The following is a 15,311-nucleotide window of genomic DNA, read 5'->3' on the forward strand; positions in this document are numbered from 1 at the left end:
AAATATTTAAGAAACTCCTCATACAGCTGGGATCAAACAATGACTTTTGCTTTATATTTACAACATAAGTCAATGATACGGAAGCCGAAAACGGCCTGCCTTACTTTTTTTTTTTTTTTTTGGATCGTTTTCTCGTGATAACGAGGTAACTAATAATGAAGAAGGAAGAGTCCCACACTCCCTTTCCGCACGGAGAAGAAAAAACTTCAGCTTTAAGTCTATTTATTTTGTGGTTAACAAGAAAAACAGGACACTCAAGAAAAGTTGTTTTTAGTCTATTTTCTTTTAATATTTTATTAGTGGGTCTACACTCCTCAAACGCCTTCAATCCGTCTTATCCATCAGCCCTCATCCCTTATTTCCCACAGATCACAGCGCAGCCAAGAATCTCCGCATGATATGTTCAATGAACTCCGGACATTAGCAGACCAAAAGAGCTACTCAGCCCAACTCAATCCGCTACTATGGTTTTGTTATTTTTATGTAACCTCGGGGAAACAAAGCAGTTTTTCAGAAAAAAATTCGACACTACTTAATTAATTGATTATACATGGATCATTGCTGATATTCAACGTTCTCTCTGATAAACTGCTTTGTTTTGCTGCTTATGTCCGGATCTCAGTGAACGCACCATGCAGACACGCTCTGCAGCTCACTGTCTATCGATGTTTGTTCGGAGTTTTGGGGGAATCTAAGGGGATCGGGTGAAGTCTCCGTGTCTCTGAGAGATGGAGGGAGACGCTTCATTCTCCGTTCTTGATTATCTCGTTATAACGAGAAAACAAACTTTGTTTTCTCGTGATAACGATATATTATCTCGTTATCATGAGAAAACAATCAAAAAAAAAAAGTAAGGCAGGCCGTTTTCGGCTTCCGTACAATGACCTGTAGATGACGACATATACAAACTGAGGCACAAAGTGCAGAGATTATTAAGGCACATCAAAAAAATAAAAACAGTGGGGAAAACTTTCAGATAAATCACCAGTGTATACGTTGCACGTCTTTGGCCTTTTTAAGGGCGAGTAACAAAAAAATATTCCTTACAAGAATAAATAGAAACAATTCAGAACATTCAAATGTACAAAACAGTTTGACCTGCCAAGCCCCTCATCAGCACTGAAATCTTCTAACAAGCTGCAGCTGCTTTAGTGATAGTTTAGCAGGAGTGTCTCCCCCGCAGCCCCATTAGAAGAGAAGAAGGTCATGTAGTTTGTAGTAAAAAAAATCCAAATTTGTTCTCAAGTGCTTCAAAGAAAAAAAAAAAGCAAAGGAGGTGGTTCATCAATGAGCAAAAGTAACTACAGGCAGTCAGATTTCATTGGCTGTTAAGAATAGTGTCCGTTGTCATGCCAGGTTGTCATCCATGGCTTCCTTTCCAGGTTTCCCCAGTTAGCGTTTCCAGGACTCCTCCCCCTCTCCTCTCGTCTGATCCGGATAGCATTATAACTGGGGACCTGGTCTTCATATTTGGCACGTTCAAAAAACCCACACTAGAAAAGGGAAAAAAAATTACACATGAATTCTTCAAAATATTAAAAAAAAAAAGGAAATAAAGAAGCTAAAGTGTGACGGATCCACTGAAAGCCGATAGCCATCTGTGCACCTTCTTAAAGAAAGAGCAAGAACTTTACAACTGCATCCAGAGTAGCAACAAATAAGAGGAAGATGAGATGCAAATCACCAGCAGAGGTATTCCACACAGCAATAAGTGATGCATTTCTCTTTTTTTTGTGTCACAGAGCAAGAAACACCCAGAGCTTGTCCCAGACCAAAGAACAACCCTTTAAAGTCCCACTCCAATCGTCTTTTAATCTATTTTAAAAGAGTGATTACGAATATGCAGTTTTTAGCCAAAAATCAAATAATTTGTCATTTTCTAAGAGCAGAGCAGCAGTTATTCATTAGAAATTCACCTCTTGAGTTATAAGCCTGACCACATTTCCCATAATCCATCTGTTTACACGCTATCCTGCTAGCAACCCTACCCTAGCATTAACGGTGCAACAAAAATGGCGAGTAATATCAGAGCTATATAGTCAGGCAACGTCAGCTTGGATGAGGAAAAACGAAGACGTACATGGATCTAGTCGTCTCCAAGTGGAGCTCAGCAAAGAGCGCAGCAATTGCAGCACTGCTACAAGCGTATTCCAACACCTTTTTTCATCTGCTCCTGTTTCACAATGCTTTGAATAAAGAAATACTCTGAAATGTAATTTTAAGCTTAATTTTTCTTTACATACGTCCTCATCGTGAGAAAAATACTACAAGAACGTGTTCATTTTCATTGGAGTGGTTCTTTAAAGATGAGCAAGAGAAAGGAAGTTCCATTCACAGGGGACCGGCTCATTTTACCCTCTTGTCTTTTTTTATGCATTTGCAGTCAGCTTCTCTTTTTCTGATGGGTCCTTTGTGTTCTTTTTCCCAAAGAGTCCAGACTGAGAAGAGGCAAATAATTAGAAAACGTGTGTGACCAGGAAGCTGGCCTGGAAGCTTGAAATTCAGTTATTTAAAAAAAAAAAAAAAATTTCAGCAAATATGCATTTTTTTTTTAATTTGCAATCTTTTTGTAACAATCCTACCTTCCAGAGAAGGAAAATCAACAAAGCCAACAGCAGGAGCCCTAACAGGACAGACAGCACGATGATCCACCATGGCACTCCACCAAAAGTTGAGCTAGCTACAGGTCTCTCAGGAAAAACAGTCAGTGCCACCTGCAGATTACAACAGCAAATTAATATTTCCTCTTTCAAATATTCTCCTATTATAAATATTTTTATATTTTTACCCCATTAAATGTAATTTCCCACAAGCGCTCATGATGTACAAACAATTATATCTCTGTTAAAACATGAAAACTCATAGATTGTTGATATTTTCATCAGATAAATGCAGCTCAGGTTCCGTTTTTTTTTTTTTTTTAAATCGAGTTTGAAAAAACTGTTACTTTCCTGGTTTTAAAAGATTCAGTGATGTCACACCGACATGAACGTGATGACTAATAGAATCTATGTGTGAAATTTACAACCTGCATGAACCCAAAACACTGTCAAAGATGATCATAACTATAGAAAAACAGAACTTCTGTGGACTAACAATACACTATTTGTAGGAAAATCACACCAAAAAATCTGAACCTCACCCTCAACAATAACAACATTCCGAGTAGAGATCATTTCTAAGAGTCAGACGGCTCGTTCTTGATGTCAAAAGCATTTCTGGCATGACCCACATGAAAAGACGTGAATGGCTTTGAAATGCTCATGATCTGAAAAATGTTGAACAGTGCGAATGCTTCCACCTTTATGACCTTCAAAGGAACTGGATCGCCAAATTCAAAAACATTCAACTCAACTCTAGTATTTCCATAAAAATACACCAATACATCGTGTTATATTTAAAAGGGGAAGTAAAAAGATGTACAGGATGGAAATGAATTGTCTATTTAAAGAACAAATCTAAAAGACTTTCAAAGTAAAAGCAGCTGAAGCTAAAGTAACTAAAGATATAAAGGAAGATTTTGGGTAAATAATTCCTGGAAAGGATATTTCAAACCATTTTTGTTTCTGTTTTACTGGTTTGTTTGATGACATTTGGACTAATAAAATATTGGACTGTGTTCAACAAAATAGTAGCAGCTTTTAAAGAAATGTTTAAGTTAATTATTCTTAAAAAATGTGTTGCTGTGTGTGTTTGAGCAGTTATATATCTATAAGTTAGATAAGAAATTGTTTTTTCCATCTCATAAATATTTTATTTTAGATTTAATCACCTGTTTTTCAGCGTCCTGGAGCACCGTGTTCTTGCTTGTGCTGTCAACACGAAGGTGGGCCGTTAAAATGACCTCCACAAAACGAAAGTCTGAGTAATCCTGTTTAAATAAAGAGAAAATGAAATCATTGCTCAATTTATACAATAACAATGCAAAGATTCAAAATTGAGAAATTAAATGTATTTCTAAACACAGAACACAAAATTAGAGATCCAAACTTTTATTTCAAAGTACTTGGAGAGAAAGGGGAAAAACTGTTACCTCCAGGAAAGTAGCGTTCCAAAGGCGTGAGCTGAAATTGATGATTGCATTACCATCCAAGCCCCCCAGGGGGCACTTTATCTTCACACATTTTGCACCTTTATTACAGGACTGTCAAAGACCAAGAGTGAAATGTTATTCACACTTATTTTTACTGATCAGAAGTCACATCAATCCACATGAATATAACACAAGAAACTGGATTGACTGTGTTACCAGAGTTGTGATTTTCTTAGTGTCTCTTAAACGGGACAGGATGCCTTCAGTGGCACTTTTGGTTTTTGCTGCTGCTCTTCCCATACTGGTTGTTTCAGATTTCTGGGATAAAAATACATTTTTAAGTCAAATCATGTGCTAAATTTAAAATCTTAATAAGATAAAACTGCATAAAATAATAGAAAAACGTTTTTGTTTTTTTCTTTTGACTCACTTTCTTAAGAGGGTTGATCTCTTCTGAGGGAGTGCACTTCATCTGATTCACTCCTGTGGAGCTGATCTTCATCAGGTACAGTAACCACTTTCCTTGCTCCGTTTCCTTTGGCCAGTCAACCTCAAGCGTGGCAGTGGCAAAATCTGTTAAGCGCTTTCCCAGGTTGATAATCTGGCAAAAGAAATTGATCATCTTTCTCATCCAAACATGGTTTGTGGGCTTGAAAAGATTAGCTGATTTCCTGCACTCACTTGGAACTGATGAGTGATGGCGCTGCCGATGTCGCTCTCAGAGATCATGGCCGCCTCACCTTGAACTTCTCCTGCATAGTGGACCTGTGATGGACTGGCTTGACTAGAACAAAAACATAGAACTTGAATTGCGTGTGTTTTTCTCTCATGGTTGTGTTTCTATATACATGTGTGCATTTTTTTTACCCCAATAAAGACAGCTGCAGCATGACAGCCACCTTTGCCATTGCTTTGACAATTGGTTTTGACTGCTTACTTGTCCTGCAGGATAAAATGCACTGACAAGTTAACTTCAAATACTCCACAGACATTACTTGCTTAAGTGTTTTCTGCATTTTTCAACATAAACTTACGTATTTAGCATGAGTTTAATCTCCACTTCAGATACGTTGAAAGAGATGCCAGCTATGCTGAAAAAAATGTAGAATTTTGTCTGAAGAAAAAAAAAAAAACATATTTGGGTTAGAAAAATGATAGTTGCATAAATATTAAAACATGTTTAAATGCTCACCCTGATCATCCTATTTAGAAAGCATTCCTGGTGGTCTTTTAATAATGACGATGCAGTTTTTAACTTAAACTAAAAAACCTGTTGTTTTCAAGGACATAGTTTCTGCAGAATGGGAGGAGTTCATTAGAAATGTGCCTCAGTTGTTTCCCCTCCCCATTGTAGAGTGGAGCAGTGAACTTGTGGCCCATCTAGTGTATTTTCTATGTCTCAAATAAGCTCTTTTTCAAATTGCTGGGTTTTTTTCTGTTCCTGATTTAAAGAGATACTCAGAAATGCCAATTTTGAGCTTAATTTTCTTTCTATCTGTCATCCATTATCAGAAAAATGCCACAAGAGCATGTTAAAAACACAAAAAATACAGTTTTAATTGGAGGTTTTTTAAGTTATCCATCTGATTTTCTCACCTCTGCATTACCCATGAAGGGGTTCCCTAATTCACAGTCGGCCCGAGAACCCTCCTTATTGGATACACAGGTGACAGGACTTTCCTGAAATCAACAAAATGACCCAGTCAGAAGCAGAAGTTCATACTTTATAGAACTGTCAGTGAGAAAGACTAACTTTAGATGCAACTCGATAGGTCGAGTAGGTCAGGGAGCTGGGAAAGATGGCAGTCAAGGAGGCCTCGTGCGCATCGTCTCCCTTTTGATTGGTCACCGTCACTTCCAGAGCGACGTCCTTTTGATTACTCAGTGAGATCACTGGAAGTTTATCCTCCCTTCAGACAAATGAGAGGTATGAACCTGCACATCTCTGCTTGTGTGGCTGCTGTTCTCAGTGCGAATGAAAACACGATTCTTCAGCTTACTGTTCTAATTCAGTGAAATCATCTTCCGTAGTTGACCTGTAGCCAAAGAGATAATTCATCTTCAGGTTGCTCTCACACTCCTTGTCCTGACCACAGCCCTCCTTTAGGAACTCAACCTTTAAAAAAAAGAATAATGAAATTATTGTGAAATTGAAGTCCATTAATCGAGAACGATTCATGTCTCGTACTATTGCTCTAGTTGGTTTGATTTCATCCAGCACAGGTGTCAGAGTAGTAGAGGAGCTCTGTCGTCTTCTGCGTTTAGCGTCCTGCTGGATCCTCACAGACACATCCACAGGAATCCCTTGTAGTTTATCTCGAATGTTTTCCTAAAAGGCATCAAAGTTATTCTAAGCCCATAATATTTTTTTTCGCAAATGATGCAGGAATCATAACGAACCTGTATAGCAAGTTTCTGGGTAATGCACTCTTTCTGTCCTTGTCTGTTCATGCTGATGGTACCCGTGGACTGAGAGCTACTTTCAAACTCAGAGGAATGTGTGAAAGTTGCTCTGGGTTTAAGGCCTTTCTTCTTGAGGTCAGCGTCTGCCTCAAGAGTGTACGACACAGCTGGACAAAAAAAAAAACACACAGTAAAGGAGAAAGAAGCCACTGAGAAGAAAGGCCACTCTTACATACCGGTTTATTCATTAGCAAAGATAATGTTTAACAATGCAACTTAAGTGCAAACTAGAAAAGTTGCATTACCTGCAATAATGCAAGTGTGAATGCTTTTTGCTAGAAAATGCTGAAACAATTTACTCAATTTGCTGAAGAGATTTGCTGAAAATGCAAAAGCTATTTGCAAAATAAGAAATTTGCTAAAAGACTTAAAATTTCGCTAAAGAACTATGAAAAAGCTGAGGTTGTTCTAAATTTCTGAAAAATTGTTAGCAAATTTGCTTAAAAATTCTCCATACACGCCAATTTAGCAAAAACATGTAGTGTGTTGCTGAAATATGAGCTTAACTCTAAATTAGCCCAAAAAACCATAGTTGATACCAAATTAGCCTAAAAAGCTAGCGCATTGCTAAAAAACAAGTACATTGCTAAAATACTAGCTCAACTCCAAAATAGCCTAAAAATTCTCATCAAAATTAGTAAAAAAATGTTAGCCTGTTGCTAAAATATTATTTAAACTCAAAATTAAAAAAACCTTAGTAGATAACAAATTATCCAAACAACGTCAGCATTTTTGCTAAAATTTTAGATAGAATTAGAATAAAAAACCTCAATAGATGCCAAATTATCAAAACGAGCTAGCATAATGCTAATATAATAGCTCATTGCCAAATTATTAAGAAAAAATACTGTTAACAATGGTTTCATACGGCACAACGTTTTTGAAGAATTTGAAAAATGTCAATTTACACCCTATGGGGCATATTTTGCTCAGTATTTCAAAATATGAACTTTTATCAGTGGCGGGCCCTCAGGGCCTGCAAGGCCTTCTCTGCTGGCCTAAAAATATCTGAATCACAGACTGATATTAATTATTATTTATTTCATGAATACGTATTCTATAATTCCAAATGCTCTGTCTTCGTCCTTTCATTGCTGTCTCCCTGGTTGTGCTGCTTCCAGATGTGTATTTTCCTATTTAAGCATTAACCAATCACATTGCAGCACCATTTGTTGCGAAATCTGCCCGGAGGCCTTCACAATCAGTTCAGCGGGCCCTGTAGCATAAAATAATTGTCGACCAAACTGTTGCTTCAACCAATCAAATTTGAAGTAAGCGACACCAAGGCCCTCTAGCAGGCGCACGGAAACATCAGCATTTTCACGCGCTTTGATTGGATAGTCAGAGTGTGTACTAGGCAGAGCTACCAAACTGCATCTGTAGCGACTCAGCGAGCTGCACAAGCACATATATCGAGTGGATTTAATAGCTTTACTGCCAAAGCCATTTTCCAGACGGACTTTTCAAGAAAAGCTGGACATTGTTAAGCAAAGTCGGGCAATTCTGAAGCTAGCAAGCCTGTCACAACCGGGAGAAGGATTTGAACGTCACTTTCAGTCCTAACTACAAGCGGTACCTTCATTTTGGGGGCGCGGTGAAAGCGCTGGATCAACAAACAGAGGAAAGTCATCACGGAGAGTGACACAGATTTACACTTCCACCTGTCCACTAATTACGTGTTTGGTGGACAAAACAACCTGATCAGTGCGATTGGAGGAGATCAGGAGGAAAGTTATTAAAGCCCTGTTTGTGTCTGTTATGGTGGATGAGACGACAGACGCGAGGACCGCAGCGCAGCTCGCTCTGGTTCTGGGTTATGTGACGGACACAGGTGTCGAGGAGCGGCGTGTCAGGTTTGAAGATGTTACCAGTGGAAAGCGAGCCAATCACATTGCTGGTCTCATCGTCCGATTTTTGGGTAAAGTTATAGCACAGTTTTGTCTGGCACGGGTAAAGGAGTTCCGTGACTCCGTTGAGCTGGAGTGAAGCTGAAATCTACGAGGCCCCTGAACGCACCGCGGGCGCTCCGAGCGCACGAAGAGGTGCAGAGCAAAATCTTCGCACGCACTACCGACAATATTATTTTCCAGACACAGACCAGATTTCAAGATCACAAAAACTGATGTTTGTCGCCCTCCTGGACCACCAGAGGCTTCAGGAATACCAGAACATTTCCCGCATGCAGCCTTTTCCAGCTTATCACAGCCACGGAACACTTTCCATCTGTGAAACGCACGGATTCTGCACAACAGAGTGATCGAAATCTTCTTGAGGATAGAAAGGATGGATTTTGTGTTTAAATAATCTGGATTTTTGGTGAGTAAAATTTTACTATATCCCTTCATAATATTGAAATTTTATCAGGTTATTTTTTATGCTTTTGGTGTGTGTGTGGCAGCTTTACCTGCAGTAGAAGTTTTATTGCCATAAAATAGTTAATGAGGGTTGGATTGATTCAGATGGAGCACTACTGAAGGCCTAGGTGTGAAATGCACGGCCCGCCACTGACTTTTATGAATACAAAAAGCACAAGCAGTAATGTTCTGAACAAGCTGAATTTTTGATACGAAGATTGCTGAAATCGCTGAAAGTGTGATTGAGTTTTGTAAATGCTGAAACACATATGAAAAGGAGCGGGAGGATCATAATAGTGTGAATGTTTTGAAGCATTCACATAATTAGCTTAACTTACTGAGTTTGGGGGTGTAGCTCTTTTGGTTGGCAGTATAGGTGAAACATGCTATCACATCCATGCTGAGGACACAGTGTAATTTAGGATCAAAATATAGATAACCATATAAAGTAGAAAATGAAAATACAATGCAGAGGGAGGAATGCAAACATAGGCACTCGTACCAAAAAGCTTTACCACAATTCTTGTCTGCAAGGTTGATTTGATCTGGTGAGAACGTGACTTCCTTTTTGATGCTAACAACGGGCCGGGCTCTAGAAGGCAAAAAGTAAAAAAATAAATAAATGGAAAGTAACATTGGATCAGATTAACTCAAGAGCTTTCTCACCTGAAAACAAAGACAGCATCTGAGAGAGATCCAACTGCTAGATCTGGATAAGAGTTCTTATCCAGATCCATGTTGCCTGCTAAGGAGTATCCAAACAGCTTAACTCCAAAAGGCTTTCCGGAGATCACCTGCAGCAGGAGGAACCGAAAATCTGATTTGGGATTGGTTGATCAATGTCAACTGTCAAAGAACAAACCAAAAAAACAACTTTTCTATTTCCTGTCATCTGCATGGAGTTGCTGCATTTTCCTCAGTTATTATAAATGAAGGCACTTTGAGGGTACTTCATGGCGAGTTTGCTTTGTCTTTTTTGTATACTGATATAAAAGTCCCATTGTATATTTCAAATGTTTCAGCACAAATTCAATCAATACTAACTACTTAGTACGTTTGCTATTTTGTAGAGCTGTCAAATTCCAGAAAGAAATTCCAGAAATCTCTGTGTAAAACCAGTGTGGATTTATTTCCCCTCTAGATTGGCAAATATAGACCACAGTGCATTGCAATTTTTCATGTGAAATAAATGTATTTACACTTATTTTTTGTATTTTTTCTCTAATTTTATATTCAGAAAACAGCAGATGCAAATGTGTCATTGAGTGGAAGTGACATCCAAATTCAGAAACACTATTTTTCCATAGCTCTCCATATGGAGGACCAAATGTAAGGATAGGGATTCATACTGAGACGTAGTCTTTCTAGCATGTCCTTGGTCTTCCAGGAGCCTCTGCCCAGTGGGACATGCCCGGAACACCTCCCCAGGGAGGCATCCAGGAGGCCCAAGACACCTCTACTAGCTCTTCTAAAAGTGAGGGAGTAGCAGCTCTACTCTGAGCTCTCTCTGGGTAACTGAGCTTCTCAACCTTTCTCTAAGAGAGTTCCCAGCCACTTTTCATCCACTTGTAGTCAGGATCTTGTTCTTTCAGTTATGACCCAAAACTCATGACCATAGGTGAGTATTGGAACAAAAATAAACCAGTAAATTGAGGGCTTTGCTTTTTGGCTCAGCTTTCTCTTCATTTTAATGGGCTGGTACAGCAATTGCATAACAGTAGTTTTTTACACCAGGAAATTGGTGACATCAAATTTACCATTTTTTTAAAAAGTAGAGTGAGCTTGGTGTCTGAATCACTTTCAAAATCCAGGACATTCAGTAGTCCTGCAGTTTATAGTTTATACTATTTAGAGAGTAAAAGGTGAATTTGAACATCGCCTTGTTTTAGAGTTTGTTATACTCAAACTGATAGAATATATATTTTTTAAGTGAACTATCTTTGTCATTGAAATTATCCTGACACAAAATATTGTGAAAGGTATGTCTTTATATACCTGTGGATTGTCTACAGAGAGGACTCCGGTGGCAGACCCGCTGTAAATATAAACTTGTCCGTTATCTTTATAAGGAGCTCCCACTGCAAAGTCTGAAAACAGGGGGGAAAAATACATAATAGAGGTGTCACAATGAAGCATCAGGCAGTAGGATGAACATCATTCTCACCGTGGTAGCCATCCTGATTGATGTCTCCCAGGTTTTCCACGGCCAAACCAAACATTGAGTCCTTTGGTCCATTTATCCTCATGGGAGTGACCTGGTCCCATTTTCCATTTTTGTTGATGTAGACATAGATGGCTCCTCCAATTTCCCCATCCTTCACAAAGAACTGAGGTGCTCCCACCACTATGTCCTCCCAACTAACCAAAAATGACACACTCAAATGAGTCCACTCACAATAATTTGGAAATAGTGAAACTGCATGTGGGCCAAGCAGTATCCTCACCCATCCCTGTTGAGATCCAGCACAGCAAGATCATAGCCAAAAGATGAGGCCAGTCCTTCTCCTTCCAGAGTGTACTCCTCTAGCAGTATATTGCTTATTCCTGGGCCTTTTTTAAGCAGCACCACAGCTCCACTGTGATTTGCTCTGGGAGCTCCTGCGACAACTGTCAGACTGCCTTTCGTAGTCAACCTCTTCCCTGAGGCCAAAGAGAACCCTGAGAGAAAGAAAAGCTTAAATGTTAGGCCGGAATGTCAAAGAAAAGTCAGGCACAATTCAGTCTGAAAACCAAAAATTGCATCTTTTTACCAAGGTAGCTGTTGGGAGGAGCAGGAACCCGTGTAAGGTCCTTTTCCTTTTCATCTCCTACTTCATATGGCCCATCATCAAAGATCCCCATTCTTACAAGGGTGTAGTTATTTTGCTCCAGGCGAACAATACCTTGTGGAGATAAGATGATATTGAATGGGCTGTGTGAACTCAACCACAATTTATTAGTCTTACCTTTCCAATTGTAAGCTCCAGGAGCCCCGAAGATGAAGTAGTGGTAGTCGTTATCAAACACAGCTGAGAGACCCTGCTGGCAGGAGCCAAACATTTCATGACCTCTGAGCCTGCCGTCACAAAAATGCCAGTCACCACCATCTTCCTGTGAACTGGTTTTAATGGTTAAGTCCTGACTGAGCACGTAGCAACGGCCAATGATGTCACGGGACTCGAGCTTTGTTCCAACGTTGGTTCTTCGCTGGTACCGATGAGCACAAGTCTGCGAGGAAAATAGGGACACAGCCCAAAGTGAGTCTGTGGGAAATTTCCTTTCTTTTACTACTGTTTACTTTGAAGTGCCCGCTTTAATATCTCTATGGTAATGGGTGGAATTGATACAAAACAGGGAGATCCATACCACAATCTTGCCACCTGGTCCTTGGCTGCTGACGGTTACACCCATCCACTGGTTTTCTTTGCTTTCTGTTTTTAGATTCTCTGCAAAAGTTTATGTTGAGGCTCAGATTTTGCTTTTGAATGTGGTCTAAAGGACCTTGAAATATTTATGAATGGATGTCTCACCGTCATTGTCAAAGATAATTCTCGTGCAACTCTTGGAAGATGATGCCATGTCACAGTTGTAGAGTCCTCCAGTCACTTTGGATATTTGCTTGCTTAAGGCTGCTGCCTGTGGGGCTCCAACCAGCAGCCTACAACATAGACAACATTTTGTACAAGTCTTCCATATGAACATTAAACTGGTATACATTCTAGTCTGCAGTTGAACACAGTAGCTACATTATACCATTGTTTTATGTTCTCACAGTAAAGTTAAACCTTAGTCACAACCGCCAAGGCAGTCTGCGGGCAAACAAAAGACCGTAGTATCCTAACTGGTCAACCCACTTATGGATGCAAGTGACTAATGCTGCGTTCACAGATACAACTGCAACCGTGCGATGGGGAGGAAACTACAGAATCTTCAAGATTTTATGCCCCCGCCCAATTCTTTTGAAAACTGTTGGCGTGGTAGTCAGATTACCAGGCAGCTGGCGGCCAATGGCATTTGATATGTACGGCTTCTTCTGTGTAACAGACCCCGCTTTATCTTTGATTACCTGCTGCCTGCATTGACCCTCGCCTGGGCCTTGACTACTCTAGCTTCTTCTTTAATGCTCCCATGCTCATGATTGACCTCTGCCTGTCTGACCCTGATTTAGCTTTGTGGACTTTTAGCTGTGCTTGGCTCCTATCTTCCTGCCTGAACTAATAAAACTGCTGCACGTGAAACCAGCTTCCCACCTATTTGTGACAATCATCCAGTCAGAGCTGCTGCCATCCGGCGATCAGACCCACCCTATGGCCGCCCAGCTGTCGCCTGATTTCCTAATGGCGTCATCCCCAGCTGCTACCGTACTGCCATCGTGCAACCTTGAAATGTGCCTGGGCGAGCACTGTCAACTTTTACAGAAATTTCGTCCAGTAGTCATAAAATTTAAACTTTTTCTTAAAACCTCTACCTTGTGGCAAGTAAAAATAAGACTGTCGGCTCCCAATTGCTAATGCCACCAATCTGCCACCTGCTGAATTTGCTAAAAATTTGCATTTAGGTAACCGCACTGTGACATTTTGGAATATCTGAGTGTAGTCTAAAGCTTTAAGTTAGGGGTGTCCAAAGTCAGTCCTTGAAGACTGGCCTCCAGCTGGTTTTTCAGAAATCCTGCCTTATCTGCTGCTGATTACCTGGATCAGGTGTGTTTGTCCAATAAGGAGCTTCAGTGGCAGGTTGGTTGGATAACATGTAGGACACCGGCCATCGAGGACTGACTTTGGACACCCCTGCTTTAAGTCAGTGGCTTCTTTGAACCAGACAGAGATGCTGCCTTTGTGGACCAAAAAAGGAATTTCCACACCCACGATCGGCATGCAACTCTTAAAATTGTGTGCTGATTAAATCCAATATCATTCGTAGAAATTATGTTTTGTGAAGTCGAGACACACACACTTTCATCTGCATCTCTATCTGCACTTCACTTCGTCCAATGCCCTTTAGAGTTAATGTTCCACAGCATGCTGGCTTTACCAGATGAAATTAAGCCAAGCCATTTTTAGCTTGAAAACAAAGCAGCTTCAGATGCGCTCACCATGTTGGAGGAATTTACTGTGACATACGGAGCTGAGGAGGGAAGAACCAAGGCCTAATGTCATCAGCATGTTCGAAATGCAGATCTAACTAGTCAGCTCTGCGAAGCACTTATGGCTACGAATTTAGATTTAATTTGACGCAGTGACTAATTCAAATTAACATTCTTGGTTAATCACGTTTCCTTACTTTAAAAATACATAAAAAGCTTTTCAAAATGGCTCTCACAGTGCTGTGTTAAAATGTCCAAATTAAGTTTTAAAATGTATCAAATATGAATTGTTTCTACGTAATCTTAAAATCTAATGTCATTATTATACATATATTTTTGAATAAGATTAATCTATAAATTTCAGCCCAAATTTGATTTAAATTTAATTTCCTGTTCTTTTCCTTCCAAAATCCCATGACAGCTTCACATTCCTTCTACAAAAAAGCCACGTTATTTTTTTCAGAAAAGTAGAATAAATATCATTTATTACAAAAATACACCTTTAAATGTAATTTTAGCTTTTTAGTCTAATTAAACATAATTATTTGTGAACATTTTTAAATAATAACTGAAAATTCCTTTTTCGAGTCAAATTAAATTTGAGATGTGACGACAATATCTGCAGATTAACTTTGTGTATCATTTAAACTACATTATCCTACATGTTATACCCAAAAACAGGAAAAGTAATCCCTCAAAATACTGACAGGAAACATACCCAGATGTAGTCAAATCTATAATAAATAGGAAAAAAAAAAATTTTGTGTAAATATTTGAAACAAATGAAAGCAACAAGAATATTTATTTGTCTTTCCATTCATTTTCCAAACCTGCTTATTCCCTTATGAGGTCACAGGCCTGCCAGAGTTTATCTGTTAGGCAATGGAGGACTGCAGCGGGGTCATTGCTGTGATCATTTTTGACTTATTGCAGTGGTGTCACTGACACGCCTATTTATCTAATAGCTTAGGACGAGAACAGGAAGTCTCGACATGCAGGCTTTGACCACAGGAAAGCCTTAGACGACCAGAGAGACGGAGTATGTGAACCTTTGGGTTCAAGAAAGCAGTGACTCACAGCAGACACACACAGACTGCCTCTGCCTCCACAACCACGGCTAATAGTTCAGGGTGACCATGAGAGAGACATCCCATTGAAACAAGACTGTTTTTTTATGGCGGTATACTGGCTGCCTGCTCAGGCACCAATCGTTTCCCAGCAACAACCTGTGGCGCCCTATGAACCCGAGGGGTTCACTATTAAATGGGTTGCAGATTCAGTGGTTGAAGACATGTGTTGGCAAACGTCTCCATCCATCTGCCAGGATCAGGCATGCTGAATCCGAGTAGTTGAGATGATTGTTTTTGGGTCCCAGATGTAGAAATGATTTATGCTGCTC

General features: G+C 39.7%; 1 protein-coding gene across 2 annotated transcripts in view; it reads right to left on the bottom strand.

The window, feature by feature from the left end:
- Positions 1–32: 32 nt before the first annotated feature.
- LOC112147446 (integrin alpha-6) overlaps positions 33–15,311 on the bottom strand; it is a 17,411-nt gene continuing 2,132 nt past the window's right edge. Inside the window, exons 2-26 of one of the 2 annotated variants that reach the window (XM_024273851.2) lie at positions 12,360–12,487; positions 12,196–12,275; positions 11,796–12,057; positions 11,601–11,732; positions 11,295–11,508; positions 11,015–11,208; positions 10,846–10,937; positions 9,517–9,644; positions 9,353–9,442; positions 9,189–9,250; positions 6,434–6,603; positions 6,222–6,362; positions 6,034–6,149; positions 5,787–5,943; positions 5,630–5,713; positions 5,068–5,147; positions 4,901–4,975; positions 4,715–4,817; positions 4,464–4,634; positions 4,250–4,351; positions 4,034–4,144; positions 3,773–3,871; positions 2,583–2,714; positions 2,356–2,438; positions 1,356–1,493 (exon numbers count right to left, since the gene is read on the bottom strand). In XM_024273851.2, the coding sequence (XP_024129619.1) occupies positions 2,370–2,438; positions 2,583–2,714; positions 3,773–3,871; positions 4,034–4,144; positions 4,250–4,351; positions 4,464–4,634; positions 4,715–4,817; positions 4,901–4,975; positions 5,068–5,147; positions 5,630–5,713; positions 5,787–5,943; positions 6,034–6,149; positions 6,222–6,362; positions 6,434–6,603; positions 9,189–9,250; positions 9,353–9,442; positions 9,517–9,644; positions 10,846–10,937; positions 11,015–11,208; positions 11,295–11,508; positions 11,601–11,732; positions 11,796–12,057; positions 12,196–12,275; positions 12,360–12,487 (2,992 nt within the window). In that variant the 3' untranslated portion in view covers positions 1,356–1,493; positions 2,356–2,369. Of the gene's footprint in view, positions 1,494–2,355; positions 2,439–2,582; positions 2,715–3,772; positions 3,872–4,033; positions 4,145–4,249; positions 4,352–4,463; positions 4,635–4,714; positions 4,818–4,900; positions 4,976–5,067; positions 5,148–5,629; positions 5,714–5,786; positions 5,944–6,033; positions 6,150–6,221; positions 6,363–6,433; positions 6,604–9,188; positions 9,251–9,352; positions 9,443–9,516; positions 9,645–10,845; positions 10,938–11,014; positions 11,209–11,294; positions 11,509–11,600; positions 11,733–11,795; positions 12,058–12,195; positions 12,276–12,359; positions 12,488–15,311 lie in introns of both variants that reach the window. The other variant, XM_024273850.2, reaches the window with a different exon arrangement.

The sequence above is a fragment of the Oryzias melastigma genome, linkage group LG17 (assembly GCF_002922805.2).
Source record: "Oryzias melastigma strain HK-1 linkage group LG17, ASM292280v2, whole genome shotgun sequence".
NCBI lineage: Eukaryota > Metazoa > Chordata > Actinopteri > Beloniformes > Adrianichthyidae > Oryzias > Oryzias melastigma.